At 48.9% G+C, this 21,552-nt stretch overlaps 1 protein-coding gene across 1 annotated transcript in view; it reads right to left on the bottom strand.

The window, feature by feature from the left end:
* The window catches only part of Shroom3 (shroom family member 3), a 50,901-nt gene extending 31,796 nt beyond the window's left edge, over positions 1–19,105 (bottom strand). The window contains exons 1-2 of the mRNA XM_059274686.1: positions 18,979–19,105; positions 1,174–1,305 (exon numbers count right to left, since the gene is read on the bottom strand). Coding sequence (XP_059130669.1) covers positions 1,174–1,232 — 59 coding nt within the window. The 5' untranslated portion in view covers positions 1,233–1,305; positions 18,979–19,105. The remainder of the gene's footprint in view (positions 1–1,173; positions 1,306–18,978) is intronic.
* Positions 19,106–21,552: the final 2,447 nt, after the last annotated feature.

Raw genomic sequence — 21,552 nt, 5'->3', positions numbered from 1 at the left:
CAGCCACCCTCTGTTAAATAACCCCTCCCGAAGCCTCCCAGTGTCTCTCCCTAACACACTACCTGCACCTCGCTCTTACGCAGGTGTGAAATGCCCTTCCCACCTCCCGACCATCGCCCCACCTCTGCGTGACTCAAGCGATGATAATACTGTGTAGATCCTGACTCCTCAGGATCAAAATGGAGGCTAGCTCGTGCATGCAGCCCGTGTGGGCAATCCTGACTTCGGTTTCGTCTTCAGTATGCCTGAGGGTCTGGGCTAGGATCCCCTTTTCCCAGTTCCTCTCAGATGCGTTAAGGCCCGATTTCTGGAGTAAACCCCTTGGGCCGCCACACTCATGGAGGCGCTGTTCATTCTTGACTACAGCACACATGTAACCTAGCAGCTACACGTGAAGACTGCAGGACCTGACTCAGCTCTGTCCTCACTCACATACTGATCCGCTGTCCACACTCAGACAGACTAATTTGCGCACACTGCAATGGCATAAACTTCTGTGTTCTTTTTTTTTCTTTTTGGTTTTTCGAGATAGAGTTTTTCTGTGTAGCCCTGTCCAGGCTGTCCTGGAACTCGCTCTGTAGACCAGGCTGGCCTCGAACTCACAGAGATTGGCCTGCCTCTGCCTCCTGAGTGCTGGGATTAAAGATGTGTGCCACCACTGCCCAGCAACTTCTGTATTCTTTAAAATAATACTGCATACAGAAGAGGGAAATGAACAACGGACTTCGGGAAATCACATATCACTGAGAAATTCTCCATCTTAGTTGTTTCTGCTACAGGGCCAAGCAAGATGAATTGCTTTGACAGAAAGAGAAAACCCAAGCAGAACATTTAAATATAGGCATATCATCAATTCAGCTGAAAATATATACAATTTTGAATAGCGCAGACAGGACACTGAAGCACCCAGGAAAGAAGTCTGTCAAATTTTCGGATATGGGATTGTAATAGGTATTGAGAAATAGCTGAAGGGGAATGGGTTCCAAAAATATGCCAAATCACCAGCCGTGATCAAGCTTTCCAGCCTTCCCTCAACCATCTAGGTCAGGAAGTGATGGAAGGATGAGTCACCCACACAGCGAGCATTTTAAGAGGATGAGAAAAAAGACATTTCGGGGGAGAGCATGACCTTTGAAGGAGAGAAACCTTTGGGTGCCAGCTGTGGCCACTCACCTGGAATGGTAGCTCTGGTGCCAAGGAGGGCCCATCGTGCCCTGAGATATCTGCATCATGCTGGCATCAGGCTGGTTCTCTCCAAATTTGGTCGTATGCCACGAGTGAGGGCGGGCGGCGGGTTCACTGCACCTGAGGAGACACAGGAGGGGACCCTTCAGCATCAGCAGCTTCTCAGCCGAGTCCCCTCACAAAGCAAGGTGGCGTGGGGACCCAGAGACCTGGGTCCCAAGAGATCACAGATGCAAGCCTCGCTTACTTCTCCTCAGCTCGACAAATATTCCATTTTACCTCTTATCTCCCATCACTTCGGACTGCACAGGAGTGTTGCCAAGCCAGGGTAACTTTATATAGGCTTCCTCCATGTTGGCGGTTTGTGCCTTCTCTGAATGTAAGGACATGGTTGCCTTGGTCTTCCTGGCCCTCCAGATTTAAAGGAAAACACCAAAATTCCTTCCTGTTTCCCAAGGGACTTTGCGTAGATGCACTGTAAAAAGCTTCCTGGGGCTTTTCAGGTCCTCTGCCAGACCCTGGGTGGACGGTGCTGTTCACTGTCTTGGTAAGAACTGTATAAAAGTCAGAGGCTGCCCTGCATTGACAATGAATGTTCCATGCCACAGTCTAGAGAACAGAGTGTTCTCCAAAAGACTTTCTCATTTTGCAAGTCGGTGACTTCAACTTCTAAGCATCCTGCCCTTCAAACACAAAGATCTGATGGAGCCGAAGAGAAAATGTGGGTGTCCTTCAGACCGAACATGAGTTCAAGGAGGAGTCAGGGACTACAGAAAGCCAGAGTCACGGGACAGCTGCGGCGCAGTATTTTTATCTAAAGAGTGAAGTGATCCATCAGGGCATCTCACGCTGACAACTTCTGAACTCTGAGATCAGAGGGGGATACTTCTGTAATTTAGAAACACTTTGGGATACAGGACCCCCCTTGATAAGATGGAAATAATAGATGTAACTTATCCCAACCCCTCATACTTGCCCCTGAGCCCTAAAACCCTATCCATTTCTCCTCTGTGACAAATAAATTAGCTTCTATAATGCACAGGAAAACCCGATCCCAGGATGTTCATGATCCCGTGAACTTTTACTTGTTAGGCAAATGAAACACTATTAGACTAGGTGCCTGGAGACTTTAGTCCTCAGCCAGACTTTGTTGTTAACCGGCTCTGGAAGTCACTTCCTGTCCCTAAACCTCTGCATGCCTAAAACCCGAAGACACTAATCAGAGGCTCAATTCATCTTATTTTAATCTGATTTTCTGAGGCTAACATTATATAATATAGCTGGCCCAGAGTAAAATACCAATAGATATTAAATATTATTCCATGTAATTCATTTGCTGCTAATGAATTGATAGAACAGAGGCCAGGCAGACAAGCCTGTTAGACAGACCGACCTAAAAGGAAGGGAAAAAAGGGGAGAAAGAAGTTGAGGGTGGATGATGGCCGATATGGGAATGGGTAGGAGGAAATATTGACGCAACCACCCTTCCAGCTCCAAGATCGTTTATGGAGATTAAGAGTCAATAATTACACAGAGGAGGGCCAGCCAGATGGCTCAGCTGGCAGACACTTCTGTGCAAGCCTGACAATCTGAGTCTGATCCCTGGAACCCACGGGAAGGTGGAAAGAGAGAACCGACTCCACCGAGTTATCCTCCGATGGTTGACTGAGCTGTCCGTGCCCCCTCCTATCAGGTGTACCCACAAATAACTATCTTTTAGAAATGTAAAAAGTAATCACACAGAGACCGGTCTCCAAGGTAACTGTGGTAAAGCAAAGAGGGTGTGGCCACAGAGGCGAGGCGGGGAGCTGCTATGGCACTGGCTGCGGCCTGAAACCAGAAGGGTAAACAGAGGCCAAACGGTACAACTGCCTGCCTGGAATCTACATGATAACGAAAGGAACCTGGTGATGAAGCAGGCATCCAAGATGGCGCTGCAGAAAACCCAGCCACCCTTGAGGAACTGGGCTGAGGCCACAGCCCACTTTTCTGGGGAACTTGATGTGCAAGGTCCAAGGAGGTCGAGCAACAGGCGAGCTGATGTGCTGTGCTGGCCTGCGGCTAGCTCTCCAACCGTCCCCTCCAAAAGAGCTAGCTCGGCGCTCTCTAGTCCCCTAAAGGCTCAGGAGACAGGCCCTTAGGGGACCAGAGAGGTCCTGGGCGGGCTGGGATACACTGGCTCTTTTCTTGGTCTCTTGTTTTATCCTTCATCCCATTAGCCCAACAAAGGAAACGTGGGTTCCAATCTAGTTTCTAAACCAGATACCACTGGTTTTGAGCTTTGGGGTGTTTTTTTTTTAAGTACCTGTAAGTAATAAATTTTCACCTTGACTTTCCTTCTGGTTATAATGGGCCAGTGTTATGATCTGAGTGTGAAATGTCCTCTTTGGGCTCATATGTTTGAACACTCGGCCCCAGCTTACAGGGTGCTGTTCTGAGAGGCCGTGGGATCTGTAGGAGGTGGGGTCCAGACAGAGGAAGTGGGCTGCTGAGGGATGGGCCTTGAGGGGTAATTATGGCCCAGCCTCACTTCTGGCCTGTGATCTCTGCTCCTTGGCAGTCGGCAGTGCCAAGAACAAGAGCTGCTGCTCTCCCTTCCTGCCTTCCTCACCGTGGTGGGCTGCACCCGCTCAGCTCCACTGAGGTTCCTCACCGTGGTGGGCTGCAGCCGCTCAGCTCCACTGAGGTTCCTCACCGTGGTGGGCTGCACCCGCTCAGCTCCACTGAGGTTCCTCACCGTGGTGGGCTGCACCCGCTCAGCTCCACTGAGGTTCCTCACCGTGGTGGGCTGCACCCGCTCAGCTCCACTGAGGTTCCTCAGGTGGGTGTTCTGTCACAGGGATGAGAAGACTAATCCACTCAGGCTACGAGGGACCACCAACTATACTGGGAACTGGACTAGAAACCACTCAGAGGACATTCTGGCACGTGATGTGTCCACATTGCCCATGTCCTGAGAGGTAAGGAAGGCTGACTATGATTTGCCAGAGGGGGTTTCAAGACAGCATAGCACTCCGGAGTGGCTTGGTGGTTATCACTGGCTGCTTTTTAGCCAGGTTTAGAGCCAAATTCATGAACCTAGAAAATTCCAAGGCAGCAACATGGTTATTAACCATTGTGTTTAGACAGATTTATATTGAGAACGGGAAGCAAGGAAGACTGGAGCAGCAAGATTTAGAGAATACAGTCTGGCAAGAAGAAGACGAGCGCGGCTCCCGGTGTCAGCACTGGGAGGTGGCAGGAACTTTACCGAGAGGGAGGTCTGCTGGGTACTGCTGGCACGTCCATGAAGGGGACGGTGAGACCTTCGTTGTTGTGGTTTTAATGTGAAATGTCCCTCACAGGCTCCTGTGTCTCAACACTTGGTCCCTGGTTAGTGGTGCTGTTTGTGAAGGTTGTGGAACCTTCAGAAGGTAGAGGAAGTGGATTGCTGGGGGAGGGCCCTGGGGCTCTATAGCCAGCCACACTTCCTGTTCATGTGGCCAGCCAAGCCTCCCGACCTGCCCCCATGCCTCTCCTGCCCACCGCCATGTCTTCCTCACCATGATGGTGTCTATCCCTCTGGAACTGGAAGCCAAAATTCTTTTTCTCCGTTAAGTTGCTTTTGTATCAGAGGAACATGGAGGTAACTAAGACACTATTCTTCCTCAATTCCCCACTGGACGCGAGGTGAGCAGCTGTGCACACCAATGCCACTTCCTGTCCCGCACAGGCCTATGAGGTGAGCACCTGTGCACACCAATGCTACTTCCTGCCCTGCTACACACTTCCTGCCCTGCCACAGGCCCCAAACAAACAAGACCAGTTGATCATGGACTGAAATTTTCACAACTGTGAACTGAAATAAACCTATTTGTTTACGTATTATAGAGCCTTACTATGTGGACAGACAAGCCTGAAGTAGGAAGGCTGCTGGAAGGCTGCTGCCCTGGACACTGAGCACGAAGATTACAGGAATGTATCAGCATGCCTGTCAAAAGCATGTTCATTATAAACTCACTTTCTCCAGAACCTGTCAGAGTGCTTGACAACTGAACAGTCTGGCTATGCAAGAGTTCACAGGATAAAAGGCTGCGGTATGTGGACGTGAAGGATGCCCAGGCAGAAGGAGGAGCATGCCCGAGATGAGCAAACCCAAAACATGGCACAAGCCACACCATCAGCTGACGAGATGACGAACAGGGAGACAGGTACCAGGGGGAGGCGGAAAGAGAGGAAGAGCCTGGTTGTGAGCCTCTCATGCTATGACCACAGTAAAAGATGGCCGATGCTCAAGGACCTCAGGCAGGAGGGGGCAGGCTCAGATCTCAAGTTTTAGGAAGCTACTGCCAATATCACAGCGAATAAATTTTACCAGCCAGGATAAGAGATGATGAGAGCCTGGTAATAAACTCGAAGGAATGAAGATCTTTAAAGTTATGGAGGCAGAAGAATCTTCATCCTCAGTGACCACTTAGAATTGATAGAGTGTGCGTGCGTGCGTGTGCGTGTGTGCGTGTGTGCGTGTGTGTGTGTGTGATGTTTAGTAAAGAAAGAACAAAGAATGCCAAGTCCCTGAGGTGAGGATAAGTTTGGAATATTCAAAACAAGAGTCTGGCCACAGCCACAGACAGAAGAGCACACAGGTGGCGTTCTGAAGGCATCCTGGCCACAAGCATCAAAAGTTTACTTGAACGGTGTCTGGAGCCAAGCCTCAGAGGTAGAGTGGGACTCCAGATGACCTCAGAGGACTGGTACGTGTTGGATAAGTGGAGAAAGTGACAATTGTGGCTTAGAAAATGAGCCCCGGAGGGCGTCTGTTGGTCCCGCTCCCAGATGAGCTGCTGTGACTGGGCTGCATGGCCTTCCAGGTGCACAGGCCACCTGTCAGCCGGACACAAGCCACACACACAAGACCCAAAACAGACTCGGACTGACAACACCACAGAATCAAACGACCACGTTCTTAGCTCTGACTGCCCCGTCTACCTGTCCGTCCGCTGTTTACTGCATACACTGTCACAGAAGACACAGTCCGCCGAACCACTCACATTCTCACCACTGCGACAGCGATGCATTGCGTGTCTGTCAGAAGGAACGGTGCAGCAGCCTTCGGGTTGAGGGGCTTCATGACACCCCTGCTGACCACCACAGGCTTAGCTGGGGCAGAACTGACTCAAAGGTTCTTCCTGTGTGTCGCTCATTATTTTCCTCATCTACGTTACGTTGTTCTAAGATGGGTTTTACTATCTTGCCTAGCGGACCCCACACTGATTGGTTCATTATTTCCCCTGCCTCAGTCCCAGAGTGTATCCCACTTATATACAGCTATTTCTTCATCTATTTTAAATGGACACACACACAGAGAAATGTATTCACATTAATACAAAGACTACCTTACTTATGTGTGAACTTAAAACTAAACTTAACAAATAATTAACATTTCCCCATATTCATTTTAAGTCTTTTGAATAGACAATAAATTCACATGATTAAGAAATAAATAAAAACCAAATGTGCAATCTTGTCCCTCCAGACTCCATTTCTCACCCCCATCGCTGACCACTCCAGTTAATTTCTTACGTATCCTTTCCCAGCGTCCCAGTATGTAAACACAAGCCTATATAAAGGTGTGAGTGTGTGGCACACCGGTCCAGAGCTTGTCTAGTGTGCACAAAGCCCAGGGTTCTACCCCAAACACCAAAACAACCAAAGAGGTGCACTGGTAGGAAGAAAGGTATTTATGAGGTAATACCACCTCAGAGTAACATGCAGTCCTTTCTGAAAGGGGACGTTCTTTTTAAATGTCACACTCGTAATGTACCCTGGGGACTTTTGGCTTGGCTGACTGACTCACAGGAGTGAAGTCTGCTAGCAGACAGATGACTAACACCATAAATGAGGAGAAAAGCTAACACCCCTTCCTTGCACCGTGTTTACCACACTAACCCACACTTATCTCCGTATCTCCTTCCCTGCCATGTAGTTTACTTCTCCTCACCCTCCATTCTGAAGACCATGATAGAAGGGAGGGATTAGCAAGGGGTTTGTCTTTTTTTAGTTAGTCAGTCAACAGTGATTAAGTGATGCCCAAATGTCCTGTTTCTCAGTATTTCAATCCTGCTCTGCACACCCCCAACTCTCCTCTCCTCTCTCTCTCATACACACACACACACACACACACACACACACACACACACACACACCCCGCAGAGCAACTGACTTTCCTCTGTGCGAGCATTCACACCTACGTCACGACGACTGGACACAAACGCTACACTCCCTGCAGTCTGCAGTCGCGCTCCCCTTGGCCACCGACTGCCCTTCAAACACAACAGGACTGCAGCGCAGCAGAGGCTTCACCAGTGGTCTCTCTGCCTCGAGCCTGCGCATGGACTGAGGCGTGATTTCTCTGCGGTAGGAAGGAAAGGGGGCTGGATTGTTCCAATGTTTTGGGGCATCAGCGGTAATGACTTCAGAATTTTCTTCCCTACTATGCACCAGCTTTGACAGGAAGACCCAACTTCCACGCTGGATCGCTGAGTTAGGCAGACACACACAGACACCACACGCAAATTCTTAGGGATTCAGAGAGGCTGAGACGGCGGTGAAGAATGAGAAAGGCTGCGTCCCCTTTGATTTCTCCCGGGTCCTTCCCAGGACGTCTACTAGCAGACCAAGCAGGAGCAGCTTGGTGGGGCAAACGGAAGCCTGGGTTCTTCCCCTCCACCCAGGGGCCGGCAGGGCTGGGTGGGCTGGCTCCTCCATCACCACAGCTGGAAACCTCCTCCCGAGTACAACCCCAGAGACTGTCTGGAAGTTTGATGGAGCCCAAATATCAACCAAAATATTTCAAAATCAAGCTAATGAATGCTTTATAAATGTTCAATGGCATCTGTGTGTGTGTGTGAGAGAGAGAGACAGAGACAGAGAGAGACAGAGACAGAGAGACAGAGACAGAGAAAGAGAGCGAGCGAGCGAGTGCACTACTCCATTAAATAAAAACAGTATCTCTGAAACCGCTGACATTGAAGCAGCTGAATGCCTTCCTGATGCACAATGCACGGAGCTAGGCTTTTCTGTTCCCTATTTTACTGTCTCCCCATTTAAGATAAGAGGATACAGATAAGAAACTGAAGAGAAAAAAGGTAAATACCAATTTAAAATGTTTAAAAAAAAATCTATTCTTTAAAAACCATACTGGAAAAAAAACTTTATTAAAATAAAGTTTAAAATAACTTGAACCCAAATAAAAAGAACAGTCTAGGTTTGGGGACAGAGCACCTGAAAAGTAGGAAACTTCTAGAACACCAGCTCCCATTCCTTCCCTACCTACCAATGTTTCTCCGCCACAGCTGGCTACCACAGAAGCTGCCACTCAGGAGGATTATAAGAGCGATCTCTCATTCACTTTCAGAGGACAGAGTGCCAGCTAAACCTGAAAATCCAGCCCTGTGGTCTCTGGCATCGGGGGCACTTCTGAACGTGCGCACTTCAGATTTTTCTCTTACCATTTATGTGGCATGGCAATGAACAGGATCATAATGAAAATCCATATTCAAGTCAGCCGGAGCCCTAGGACATTGCCCAGACAGTTCCACACACCTGCTCTTTTCCATAGCACACTGTCTGAGCCAAAGCATCCCTGGAGGCAGACACTGCATTAATTGACGGAATTTTAAAATCACAACTATACAAGAGTGAAAGCAGAATCCACAATCTGTGAGGGAAGGGAAAGGAAAGGAAGTCGCCAAAGCTCTCAACTGTGCCGGAGTGCAGCCATGCACAGACGTCCTTTCATGGACGAGGAGGACTTCAAAGCCTAACGAGAGAGGGCTGGATCTTTTCCTTAACATCCAGGCGACACTCAGAGGTTCCCTCCCTCCCTCCCTCCTGGCTTAAAAAAACGGGGTGAGGGACTTCCCACACAGGCCGGACCCGGCTGAAGAAAGAACCTCAAAACTGTGGGCATCTTAATGGAACCCCTTAAATCTTGAGAGCAAGGGGGAAAGACTGAGGTGAGGAGGACGGAGCACCAAAACCAAGAGAGAAGCAGAGCATCCAGGGAGCACGGGACCCACAGGAGGTGTGGTACCCACAGCACTGAGAGGAAGAAGAAGAAACGGGAACTCCTGGAATCTTTGAAATTCTGACTGGGAGAAATTCCCCCCCAAACACATGTCAGGGCGCCAACCCCGAGTCCAGGAGGCTCAGTGGACAGAAGGGGACAGACTCAGAGGCGTCACAGAAAGAAGCAGAAACGTCCACACGACAGAAAACCGAACAGAAAAATGCCAGCCAAGGCCAGCACCCACACTCACGCAGGTAACCCCAATTAAAGGCAGTGGGCCTGAATATATAAACGAGGAAGGCGGGGAAGGAGGAGGGGGCTTTAAGGGAAGGAGAGGGGATAATGGGGAGATATGATCAAAGATTATATGTACTTCAAAATGTACATAAATGAAAAGTAATTGTAAAAGCAATTTTTAAATTTAAAAAAATTACTTAAAATTAAAAAAAAACTAAAATTCTCACATCTGAGAGAAGCCCAGAGGAGAGAATTCACCCATGGGAGAGCAAAGGTAAGAAAAACGGGCAACATCCCCTCAGCTGCCATGTAGACAGGAAGGGAGCAGAGTGAGTTATGACTGCTGAGGGGGAGGCGGCGGGAGGGGGGACTGTGAGCAAAGGGTGATGGCAGACACGTATGAAAATGCCCGGATTCATCCCATTCCACACAATAAGCAATGTAAAAGGCAGAGCTCAGGGAAAAACCTCCCAGCCTGGAATTCTGTACCACGTGGACCATCTTCAGGAGTGAAGGGGAAGCCAGGCACAGCGGCACACTCCCACAGTCCCAGCACTCGGGAGACGGGGCAGAGAGGCAGGCGTTAGGGTCACCTTCCGGCTACACAGAAAGTGTGAGTTTGGGGCCAGCCTGGGTTACAGGAGACTCTGTGAAGGAGAAAGCAGGTATGGTGGCACATGTCTGCAATGCCAGCACTCTGGGAGATGGATGTGAGGGGCCATCCTGTACTACACAGTAAGGGGCCATCCTGTACTACACAGCAAGGAGCCGTCCTGTATGTACTACACAGTAAGGGGCCATCCTGTACTACACAGTAAGGAGCCGTCCTGTACTACACAGTAAGGGGCCGTCCTGTACTACACAGTAAGGAGTCATCCTATACTACACAGTAAGGGGCCGTCCTGTATGTACTACACATTAAGGGGCCATCCTGTACTACACAGTAAGGAGCCGTCCTGTACTACACAGTAAGGGGCCGTCCTGTACTACACAGTAAGGGGCCGTCCTGTACTACACAGTAAGGGGCCATCCTGTACTACACAGTAAGAAGGCCCTTCTAACAAAGTAAAAAGTAGTCACTTTCAGACAAACAGAAATTGTCATGAGAAAAGACAAAACTTACGTAGACTGGAAACTTGATCTACAAAACAAAACCCAAACAAACAAAAGAACATCAGAGAAGGTGTGAGAGGGCAAAATGAAGTTGAAAAATGTCCTTTACTTTCTACACAGGCCGGCAACAGAGCATTGAGAGGACTTGGCAATTAGTCCTCCAGCCAGCCCCCCGCAGGGAGCCGAGTTCTGAAAGTCCACAGGGAGCTGCAGGGGCCTGAAGGAGGCACAGAGCCCTGGCTGATCTGAGGGAGATAAAATGACAGCCTAGGTAGATAAGCCATGAGGAACTGGGTAGCCCAGTGGGCAGACCAGTGGCTGGAAATTCCCGGACAGAAGCCCTCACAGAACACCGGCGGGGGGTGTGGGGCGTTTGAAGGGAACGAGAGAAGTATGCTGAAACTTAACTCGTGGTTGCTCATTTTTCTTTAAAAATAGATATTCTTAGGAAACTAAAAGTAGGGTGATTATGTTGAGTCTGAGGCCAGCCGGGTGAGTTCCAGGTTGCAGAGTCTCAGGAAAAACAAAAGAAAACAAAGCAAAGACAAACAAAACACCAATCAGCTAGCCAACCAAACAACAACAAAACTCAAAAAACATCAAAAAATTAAAAAAAAAGAGGCAAGAAAACAAAACACAATATCAAAAAGACATCAAAAAAAAAAAAAAAAGGCTCTTGAGTTAGAACCCTGCAGTGAAAGATCCTGAATCTCATTCCAACAGTGTGCACTCACCTCGTGGCAAACAGAAACATCACATAGAGCAACCCCCTGGCCAATCCGGTATTCAGGAGCGGGGCAGAGAGCTGTCACCCCGCTGGGTTTCTGCCCCGCCCACAGGGGCGGAGCTCCGCAGCGATTCCGTCCCAGGCAGGTGAGCAGGCAGTTAAAGGGACTGCCGGGGCTCGGAGCAAGCCAGGGGGACCCTACCTCCCAGTCACCTATGTACATGGACCAATTAAAACCCAACTCCTGCCCACGGAAGGAAGAAGAAGGGTGGGGGGGGGGGGCCTTAGTACTTTTCCTGGGAAAAACCAGCACCCGGGTCAGCAGCACGCCGCTTTGAAATGCCAAACTGACTTTGTGGGCCCTGGAGGTGGGAAGCAAGGAAAACCTCTGCTGGAGGATGCATCCAAAGAGAAAGCAGGAAGCCTCCTCCCCGTGCGAGTGCTCTCGGCTTCTGCTTTTGAAGCATCATCAGCGTCTTAGCGGCTCACGGGGTTTCTCTGAGACACTTTATCTGGAGGGCAGACAGAAGGCGGCTCAGAACGGCCCACTGAGAGAACTGGGGTGCAGAAGCACTGGGCGCTGTTTGCTCTCCCACCCTGACCTACCTCACGGAGGATGCCTGTACCGTTTGATGCCGGAGAGCTATTCTAATGGCGGTGGTGGAAGGAACCGGGAGGCACTGGAGGGGGAAATCCTCGGTTGTAAGCTAGAATAACTTATCTCCCTTTACCGACTCATTACCAACCACCCTAACCCAGAGCTCCACGGACTTTTAGGGAAACGTTTCTGCCAAGATAGGTGGGATCACAAAGATTCTCCGGTCCTCCCACGGGGTGTGGTGGTTCACACTTGAAACCACAGCAGAGGCAGGGGGATCAAACGTTCTAGGCTGACCTAGGATAAACAAAGACCCTACTTCAAACAAAGGAATGCAAATATTCTCCTTCCGTCTCTCTCCCGGCAACAGCGTCTAAGGATGTAGCTTGGGGTGGCCTTGAACTCAAAATTCTCCGGTCTCAGCCTCCAAGTGCTAGGATTGCTGTTGCACACTGGAGAACAGGACTACTGTTGCACACCGGGCAACAGGACTGCCATTGCAGACCGGGGAACAGGACTACTGTTGCACACTGGGGAACAGGACTGCTGTTGCACACCGGAGAACAGGACTGCTGTTGCACACCGGGGAACAGGACTGCCGTTGCACACCGGGGAACAGGACTGCCGTTGCGCACTGGGGAACAGGACTGCTGTTGCACACTGGGGAACAGGATTGCCGTTGCACACTGGGGAAGGAAGGCTGGATTGCTAAATGAAGAAGGAGCTGAATAGAATTCTGACCTCTTGTATTTGGCCCATGAGGTGACCCTAGAAGTTTCCAACTGTCCAAATAACAGTACTGGCCTCCATGAAGTACCACTACTAACCTCCTGCCTCAACACTTGTTTTGACTCCACAGATAACATCATTTGCTTTCTGTACCAGTATAAACAAAATAATGGTACTTCACGCCTTTGTATGTTTCAGACTAGGATTTAGACCAGAGCCAGCCTGGTATCACTTCAAACGGCCAACACTGAGACCATCTGCAGCGTGGACATAAATGACAGAAGCCGAGGATTATCACCCAGGAGATAAAAAAAATATGAAGTCCTTATTGATACAAATCAATCACTGGAAAACTGGATGGGAGAGGGGGGGAAAAAGTACTCCCCTGCAGAAGAATTCCCATGGAGAGACATAGAAGGAATGAAGGAAATAAAAATAGCTTCTAGAACATTCCCATTGTCACAGATAATATCAGCAGTTTTTTGTTCTTGTTTTTGAGACAGGGTTTCTCTGTGTAGTTTTGTAGCCTGTCCTGGAACTCACTTGGTAGCCCAGGCTGGCCTCGAACTCACAGAGATCCACCTGGCTCTGCCTCCCGAGTGCTGGGATCAAAGGCGTACGCCATTACCGCCCGGCAGTATCAGCAGATTTTAAAGCTAATGAAAAGAAAGTCTGAAGAGAAACTCTCATAGAGCCTCAACGTTACTCTCATGCAAAGGGACAAACAGCCCTGCACAGTAGAGAAACATGAGGACCTCACCACAACCAAGTCACTGAAGCTGCCACCAGCAGTAATGAAACATTAGCATCACAAGGCACTATGAAAGACACACATCATTTGGGTGGTATTCCTGCCCAAAATGCCGAAGGCTCAACCTCACCATGAGAAAACACTGACACCTCCAAATCGAAGGCATTCTACACAGTTACTGGCCACTTCCCTTAAAAATATCAAGGTCGGGCTGGAGAGATGGCTCAGTGGTTAAGAGCACTGACTGCTCTTCCAGAAAACCTGGGCTCAATTCCCAGCACCCACATGGCAGCTTACAACTGTCTGTAACTCCAGCTGCAGGGGACCTGACATCCTCACACATGCAGGCAAAACACCAATGTACATGAAATAAAATAAATAATAAAAAAAAATATATCAAGGTGCTGTGGGATGGTCTGTATGTCAAGTGTGTTGCTGATTGGTCAATAAATAAATCACTGATTGGCCAGTGGCCAGGCAGGAAGTATAGGCGGGACAAGGAGGAGAATAAAGCTGGGAAGTGGAAGGCTGAGTCAGAGAGACACTGCCAGCCGCTACGATGACAAGCAGCATGTGAAGATGCCGGTAAGCCACGAGCCACGTAGCAAGGTATAGATTAATGGGAAATGGATTAATTTAAGCTGTAAGAACAGCTAGCAAGAAGCCTGCCACAGCCATACAGTTTGTAACCAATATAAGTCTCTGTGTTTACTTGGTCGGTCTGAGCGGCTGTGGGACTGGCGGGTGAAAGAGATTTGTCCTGACTGTGGGCCAGGCAGGAAAACTCTAGCTACAAATGGCGCCCAACGTGGGGCAAGAGTTTCCACCTAAAAACTGAGAAAAAAGATTCTAAAACGGAGCTAAAAACAGTTCCTAATTGTCTCTCTCAAATGAGCGGCAGCTGCCAGTTTGAGCTACTTGTAGGTTCCTGGCGTGCACGCTCGACCTGCTGTATGGCGGGAATGAGGCCTCTGCAAGTGGCACATTAAGCTGCATGGTGGATTTAGACTTTGCTTGTACAAAACAAAAAAAAGAGGTTTCTGGGCTACACGCTGCTTGGATAAAAGCATAGACCCACGATAGCTCCCAGAGCTGGCAGTAAACTACCACCGCCATGTTGGGAAGCTGAGGTGGGCGGAGCCAGCTGCTGCAGTTTAAAACAATAGATTCACAATAAAACAGATTCAGATAGTTTACAATGTGTGTAAAAGATATGTAGACTTGACAGAGACAAAAAAGTTGATATATACAGTTATAGAAACAAATACATAGTTTTAAAAAATAAAGTCTTTAAAGAGACAGTAAAATTAATATAAAAAATAAGCCACGTGAAGATGAATATTACACAGAGAATCTGGATTGTGCTGTCTTTGGGATTTTCAACTGCAGAAAAACATTTGATTGTAAAAGCTGTTGAGTTATGTCAAAATGTATATTTTAAAGATATCTTGACTTCAAAATTTGGATATAAGGATATATTGCTTTGGAAAAGAGTCTCTTTTGTTCCCACAGAAAGCCAAAGGCTATGGATTTGTTCAAGATTAAGATACATCAGGTTTGACCAGCCAAGACCCCCTGAAAGGTCTCCGATGACACCATGGCCCAACAACCAAAATGGTTTCAAAGCAACTGGCTCAGACGATACAGCTTCATGGACTATTCCATAATCCTAAAATTTTCTTTGTTTCCCCATAAGATACAGCGCCCCCCTCCAGCAGGAAGTAGTAAGAGAAGCTATGCCCAAATTCCCAAATTATATGTAATTTTACTTTGTTAAGGTTAAAACCTTCCTTTTTAAAAAAGAAAAGGGGAAGTGCTGTGGGATGGTCTGTATGTCAAGTGTGTTGCTGATTGGTCAATAAATAAATCACTGATTGGCCAGTGGCCAGGCAGGAAGTATAGGCGGGACAAGGAGGAGAATAAAGCTAGGAAGTGGAAGGCTGAGTCAGAGACACTGCCAGCCACCATGATGACAAACAGCATGTGAAGATGCCGGTAAGCCACAAGACATGTGGCAAGGTATAGATTAATGGAAATGGATTAATTTAAGCTGCAAGAACAGCTAGCAAGAAGCCCGCCATGGCCATACAGTTTGTAACCAACATAAGTCTCTGTGTTTACTTGGTTGGGTCTGAGCGGCTGTGGGACTGGCAGGTGAGAGAAATTTGTCCTGACTGTGGGCCAGGCAGGAAAACTCTAGCTACATCAAGGTCAGCCAGGCAACGGTGGCACACACCTTTGGTCCCAGCACTCGGGAGGCAGAGCCAGGCGGATCTCTGTGAGTTCGAGGCCAACCTAGTCTACAGATTGAGATCCAGGACAGGCACCAAAACTACAGAGACCCTGTCTTGACAAAAAAAAAAAAAAAAAAAAAAAAAAAAATCAAAGTCACTGCTGTAGGATGCAGCTTTGTGGGAGAGCATTTGACAAGCATGCACGACACCCAAGGTTTAATCCTCAGTAATGACAAAACAGCAGTCTAGCAACTAACAGCTGTGGTGCACAGGCAACACTTTGAGGCTGGTAGGATGGCACAGTGGGTACAGAGGCTTGCCGTCAAGCCTACCAGTCTGAGTGTGACCCTCGGGACCCACGTAGTCAGAGGAAGAACCAACTCCCACGAGTTGTCCTCTGACCTCAACACAAACACAGGGCACAGTGGCATTCTCTCCAAAAGAAAGAAATGTTTTTAAAAAATCCGAGAGTCACAAAAGCCAAGAAAGTATCCTGAATTAGGAGACAACTAAGGAAATGTGAAAACTGTGAAGTAGCATCCCTCAACAGAAAAGGCTAGCATGGGGAGACATTGGCCAGTCTTCGTGATCTGCCGTTTCTAAAGTCCTCATGTCTGTGGTATTACCAAGTACTAGTGCCCACTTTCTTACTTAGATACTTCTCCTGTTAACAAAAGTACTAACATTAGGGAGAAGCTGGGTAGCAGGTTTGGGAAATTACTAGTACTATTTTGTGAGTCTACAATGATCCCAAAATACGTAAAAGCTAAACCAATTAAGAGTTAGGATCTGAATATAGCTGGATGAGAGCCACCCCAATTTTTAAGTTCAATCCTCCTCCTCATCAGCCTAGCAGTCTAGCATGGACTTGCAGTCACCTAGGAGACACACCTCCGGGCATCCCTGCGAGGATGTTTCTAGAGAAGTTCAACTAAGGAAGGAAGACCTACCCTGAACATGGGCCACACCAGACTGTCGGGTGGGATTTAAAAAACGGGAAAAAGGAGGAGAGCTGAGCAGGGACTCACTCCTCTCAGCTTCCTGATGGAGGTGCAGTGTGAGCAGCTTCCTCCACTCCTGTGGCCTCAGCTACAGATGTCCCCCCCACCCCCACGGCGGACCGCATCCTCAAACTCTGAGCCCAAACCGAGCTTCTCTTCCTTCAGCTGCCGTGGTGGGGATTCTGTCACAGCAGCTAACACACTTGGGTGACCTCGGGGGACAAGAGAGAATTAGTAAGTATGGCCACAAAGCCTTGTAACTATAGTTACGGAGACAAAGCATACACATATACAAGCCCAGGCACACGGAGTGAGGCCCTAGCTGAACAGGGGTGATGGGTGCAACACCCAAACTCAAGACCGTTTTTGTTTAAGATAGGTGCCGTGTACCCCAGGCTGGCCTCAATTTCTCTATGAGGACGAGGATGCCTCTGAACTTCTGATCCTCCTACCTCTGACTCCTCAAGGGCTGGGATTTAAGACACCGCCATGCTCAGCTTATATGGTACTTGGGATGAGACCCAGGCTGTATCGTGCTAGGCAAGCACCCCATTCAATGAGCTCTGGCCCGGCCCAAAGATCAAGACGTTAAAAAGGAAATTACTTCTCCATCTGATCCTGCCCATTTCCCTCCACACAGAAAGCACTGTGAATATGCTGGTGTAATAACTGACTAGTTTTCTATTGGCTTATTTGAGAAAGGAGCTTGCTACCTTGCCAGATAAGCTATCATTTATAGCACCCAAGGGGCAAAGATTACCGGCATACAGCACAGCACCCAGTATCCCTGGCTGGATTTAAAAATGGTTTATTTATGGTTAAGCTACTGAATAGATATATCTAAGTTCATTTGTTTTGTTCAACTTTTTTTTAAAGATTTATCTATTTATCAACTTTTTTTAAAAGATTTATTTATTTATCATATATACAGTGTTCTGCCTGCATGGCCACCTGCACACCAGAAGAGGGCACCAGATCTCACTACAGATGGTTGTGAGCCACCATGTAGTTGCTGGGAATTGAACTCAGGACCTCTGGAAGAACAGCCAGTGCTCTTAACCTCTGAGCCATCTCTCCAGTCCTTGTTCAACTTTTCAAGGATTGCTTTACAGAATATTTTCTGCGTGTATCTGTGTCTTCATGTTTGTGCACACGTATGAATGTAGAGGCCAGAGAACATCAACTGTCTTCTACCTTTCTTGTGGAGACAGAGCCTCCTATGAAACTCACAGATATCCACCCATCTCTGCTCCCCGGCTACTGGGATTGAAGACATGCGTCCCCACACCCAGCCTGAATCCCCACTCTTAACCAGCAGGCAGCCTCTGCTCTTTCTGCTCTCCCAGTGTTGGCCAAGAGTCCACCAGCATCTCCAAGTGCCCCACAGCAGTGTCCCTGGAAACCATTCTTGAACTGCCCTTCTCCCTTCCTGTGCTCTCGTCTGCTAGTAACTCTGTCTCCTTAATCCATTTTGAGTCTGTGACATCTTGTGTCCTGTCAGCACAGACTTGGCCATTTTCTTCCCAGGTCAGAGCAGCCATTGTCTGAATGACAACTTCCTGACCTCCAGGCTCTGCCCAGCGGATGACACGGTTTGGATTCTCTGCACTGTGAAGACACGAGGTGACCAAAGGGAGCGGTGACGGCCTCGCAGCTTCTGCCTCCACCTGTTGCTGGGAGCAAGCCTGCCCGATGGTTCCGAGAAGCTCAGCCTGTGCCCAGCCTGCCCGACCCCACCCACCCCCTGCAGGCAGCTGGCTCTGGCTCTCTGGCATGTTCAAACTACTTTTGAGTATCTTTCTTAAAATGGAATGTAATAAAGAATCCTGATGTAAACATCAAATACAAGTGTTGCTTTACTACATAAAACATAACAGATCCTTTAATGCGTATTTGTGCATCTTAAACACGGAACAAGCAAATCTAGGTTGGCACAGATCCTCTCCCCCACTTCCCCCCTCTCCAAGACAGGGACTCACTATGTAGCCCTGGTTGGCCTAGAACTTACTATGTAGACCAGGCTGGCCTTCAACTCATGGACACTCACCTGCCTCCCTCCCAAGTACTAGGATTAAAGGCATATGCCACTATACTAGTACATAATTCAAATTTCTAATGTCTAATAGCACAGTGGTAGAGCATTTACTCTTATGTTTCAAGACCACGGGTTCAACCCCCTGGCCTAAAACAAACAAGATTATCATCCCTCTGAACTTTAACCTACGTGGCCCCCTTGTTCGGCCTCTTTCCTCTCCCACCAGCCTGTGTCTCTGGCCATCTTTGCCTCCACCCTCCCCTGAGGGCGCCAGTCTTGTCTTCCACCCTGCTCAGTGTTGACCTCCACGCCTCCTACCTCTGCTTCAGCCGAAGCTTCACCCCTCCTGACCATGTCGCTTTCCGGTGCTGGGGACCGCCGGAGAGCAGCTCTGAGCCGAGGGAGTTAGAGGCGCCAGGATCCGCACGGCCCGGGTCCGCACACACATCTCTGTTAAAAACAAGACAGTAAACAGCTGAGCGCCGTGGGGTTTACAGGGAGGAGTGCAAAATACACGACCACAGACTGGAGCCAGAGCGAAACAGCTGAGCCAGAGCAGGATGCAGTCTGCACCCCAAGCTCTCTGCCCGAAAGCCAGCAAATCGACAGAGGGTCTTCCACCCTCCCTGCCTATGTTTCTACGGCTAGTTAAGCGTATTTCTGTATTTCTCTGAAAGACACAGTAGTTATTTTTTATGTTTTGCAGTCCTGTTCAGAGGTAGAACACGCAGCTGGCATGCACAAGGCCCCAGCACTGCAGTCCTCCAGGTTAACCCAGGACTCTGTGCACGCTGGACAAATGCTCTACCGCGGAGCCATACCTTAGCCACGTTAACTGTTAGGACTCGACGTGGTGGACAGACAACTGAAAATGAACTCAATGGTCCAAACCATCACACTGTTTCCCGGAAACCAAGTCACTTCTCAGCTTCTGTGGGAGGGGCAGAATCTCCAAGTGCAGCGCACGGCCCATGCTCTGTTTAGTGGGTGGCAGCTCGGGAAGACACAACTATTTCCCACTGTTCAGATCCTATGGTGTTGGCAGGCAAGCCTCTTGGGCATTCACTTCAATCCAGCCTCCCACCCTCGGGCCCGAACCTCTCATCCCTGTAACTCCTCTGCTCCACACTCCCAGGCCGTCAGAGAAAAATGGTAAGGCCCACATTGCTAGTGCCCTTCTGTCACGGGAACAGGCGTGTTTCTCCTCAGGAGAGACTCGGGTCGAGAATTTCCAAACACCCTCGGCGTCACCTCTTTATCACACTGGCCCTGCTTCAAGCTTGGAACTAGTTTTAAATTTTTGTTTTATTTATTATTACGTGTGGTGTAGAAGTGTGAGTACGGGTGTGTGTGTGTGTGTGTGTGTGTGTGTGTGTGTGTGTGTGTGTGTGCCGTGGCACCCGTGGTCAGAGGATAACTTTGGTGAATCGACTCTCTTTTTCCTGGTTTTCTGTTTCTACTGTGCTGCGTGTTCCGGGCTACCTGGCCCAGGAGACTCTCCAGTCCCCGCCTCCCCGCTCCCAGCTCCCTGCAGGAGTGATGGGATTACGGATCTTGGATTCCTCGGACTGTGAGGCTCTTGCAGGAAGTGCTCCTGCCCGCTGAGGCAGCTCGCCAACCGCTCATGGGTCTGGTCATCCTCCCGGTGGTGTGTGCAGTTTGTCTTCAAGGGATTTTCCTAGCCCCTGAGATCCAACTGCTGGACCCGAGAGGCACGTAAGGGCTGCTCCGCCTCTGCATATGCCTTGGCCAGAAGGGAAGGATTACCGAGCAGCTGTCAAGATTAATCCTGTCCATCTGGCCTCCTATTTTTTAGAACACAGGACGAAGTCAAAGAACGCTCTTTCTCCCAACCCTAAGACCAATAAAAAGAACTTTTTATCCCCGGGTACGGGGGGAGGGGCTCAGGATCTCAGCTGGGGTTTTCTATTCTTTTTAAAATTTATTTATTTTTATTTTATGTGCATTGTTGGTGTTTTTGCCACGGGTGTTGGGTCCCCAGGAACTGGAGTTACAGACAGCTATGAGCTGCCACCACGTGGGTGCCGGGAAATTGAACCAGGATCCTCTGGAAGAGCAGTAAGTGCTCTCAACTGCTGAGCCTTCTCTCCAGCCCTGGGGTTTTCTATTCTGGAGGCACAGAGTCTCTCTTTACCTTAATGGTGGCCTGGATCAGTTCTGAAGGTGTCTCCTGAGGACTTAGGGCCTCTGTAGAGCGGTAGGACTTTTAAGAGGTGGGATCGCATGGTGGGGGGGAGGGCATTAACAGTCCTGCCCTTGGAAGACTGGGCTGTTAGACAGATAAACTTGGCCCCTGAATCATTATCCAACTTCCTGTTTTGCTCTTGATCTGTGCTCCCAGCCATGATGCTTCTATCTTCACTCAGAGAAGATAGAAGAGCCAAGATATGGTATAGCCTTGAGGCCTCTTGCCAGAGACGGAACCAAGAAGCCTGCCCCCCTTGGGACTTTCAGCCTCCAGAACTGCAAGCTTAATAAAACTCTCGTCTTCACCCAGCTGGCCCGCCTTAGGTATTCCACGATAGCCATGTAACACTGGATTCCACACGTAGTTCCATCTATGCCGTCCCACCTCATCCAACAGAATCCTAAACCTGACCACCAAGGCTTGCTTGAGGTTATATCACTTACGACATTAATGGCACTGGGCCAGTAAACTCTGGGCCTCAGACTCCTCAGCTGTAGGAAAGACAATACAAGGGACTGTGAACAAGGGCTAAAAACTCGGCTCTGGAGAATGTGTCCTGACTAGCTGGGTCCTCTCACACCTCTGCTCTTTCATCTATAAAATGGACGCAAAGGGCCTCTTGTTGCACAGGGCTGTTGAGACACTTTTATAACACAGGTAAGGTATTTAGAACAGAGCCCAGG

This window comes from Peromyscus eremicus, chromosome 10 (genome assembly GCF_949786415.1).
Source record: "Peromyscus eremicus chromosome 10, PerEre_H2_v1, whole genome shotgun sequence".
Taxonomy (NCBI): Eukaryota; Metazoa; Chordata; class Mammalia; order Rodentia; family Cricetidae; genus Peromyscus; species Peromyscus eremicus.
Note: the sequence above shows the minus strand (reverse complement) of the source record. Positions and strands in the feature narration are given on the sequence as shown.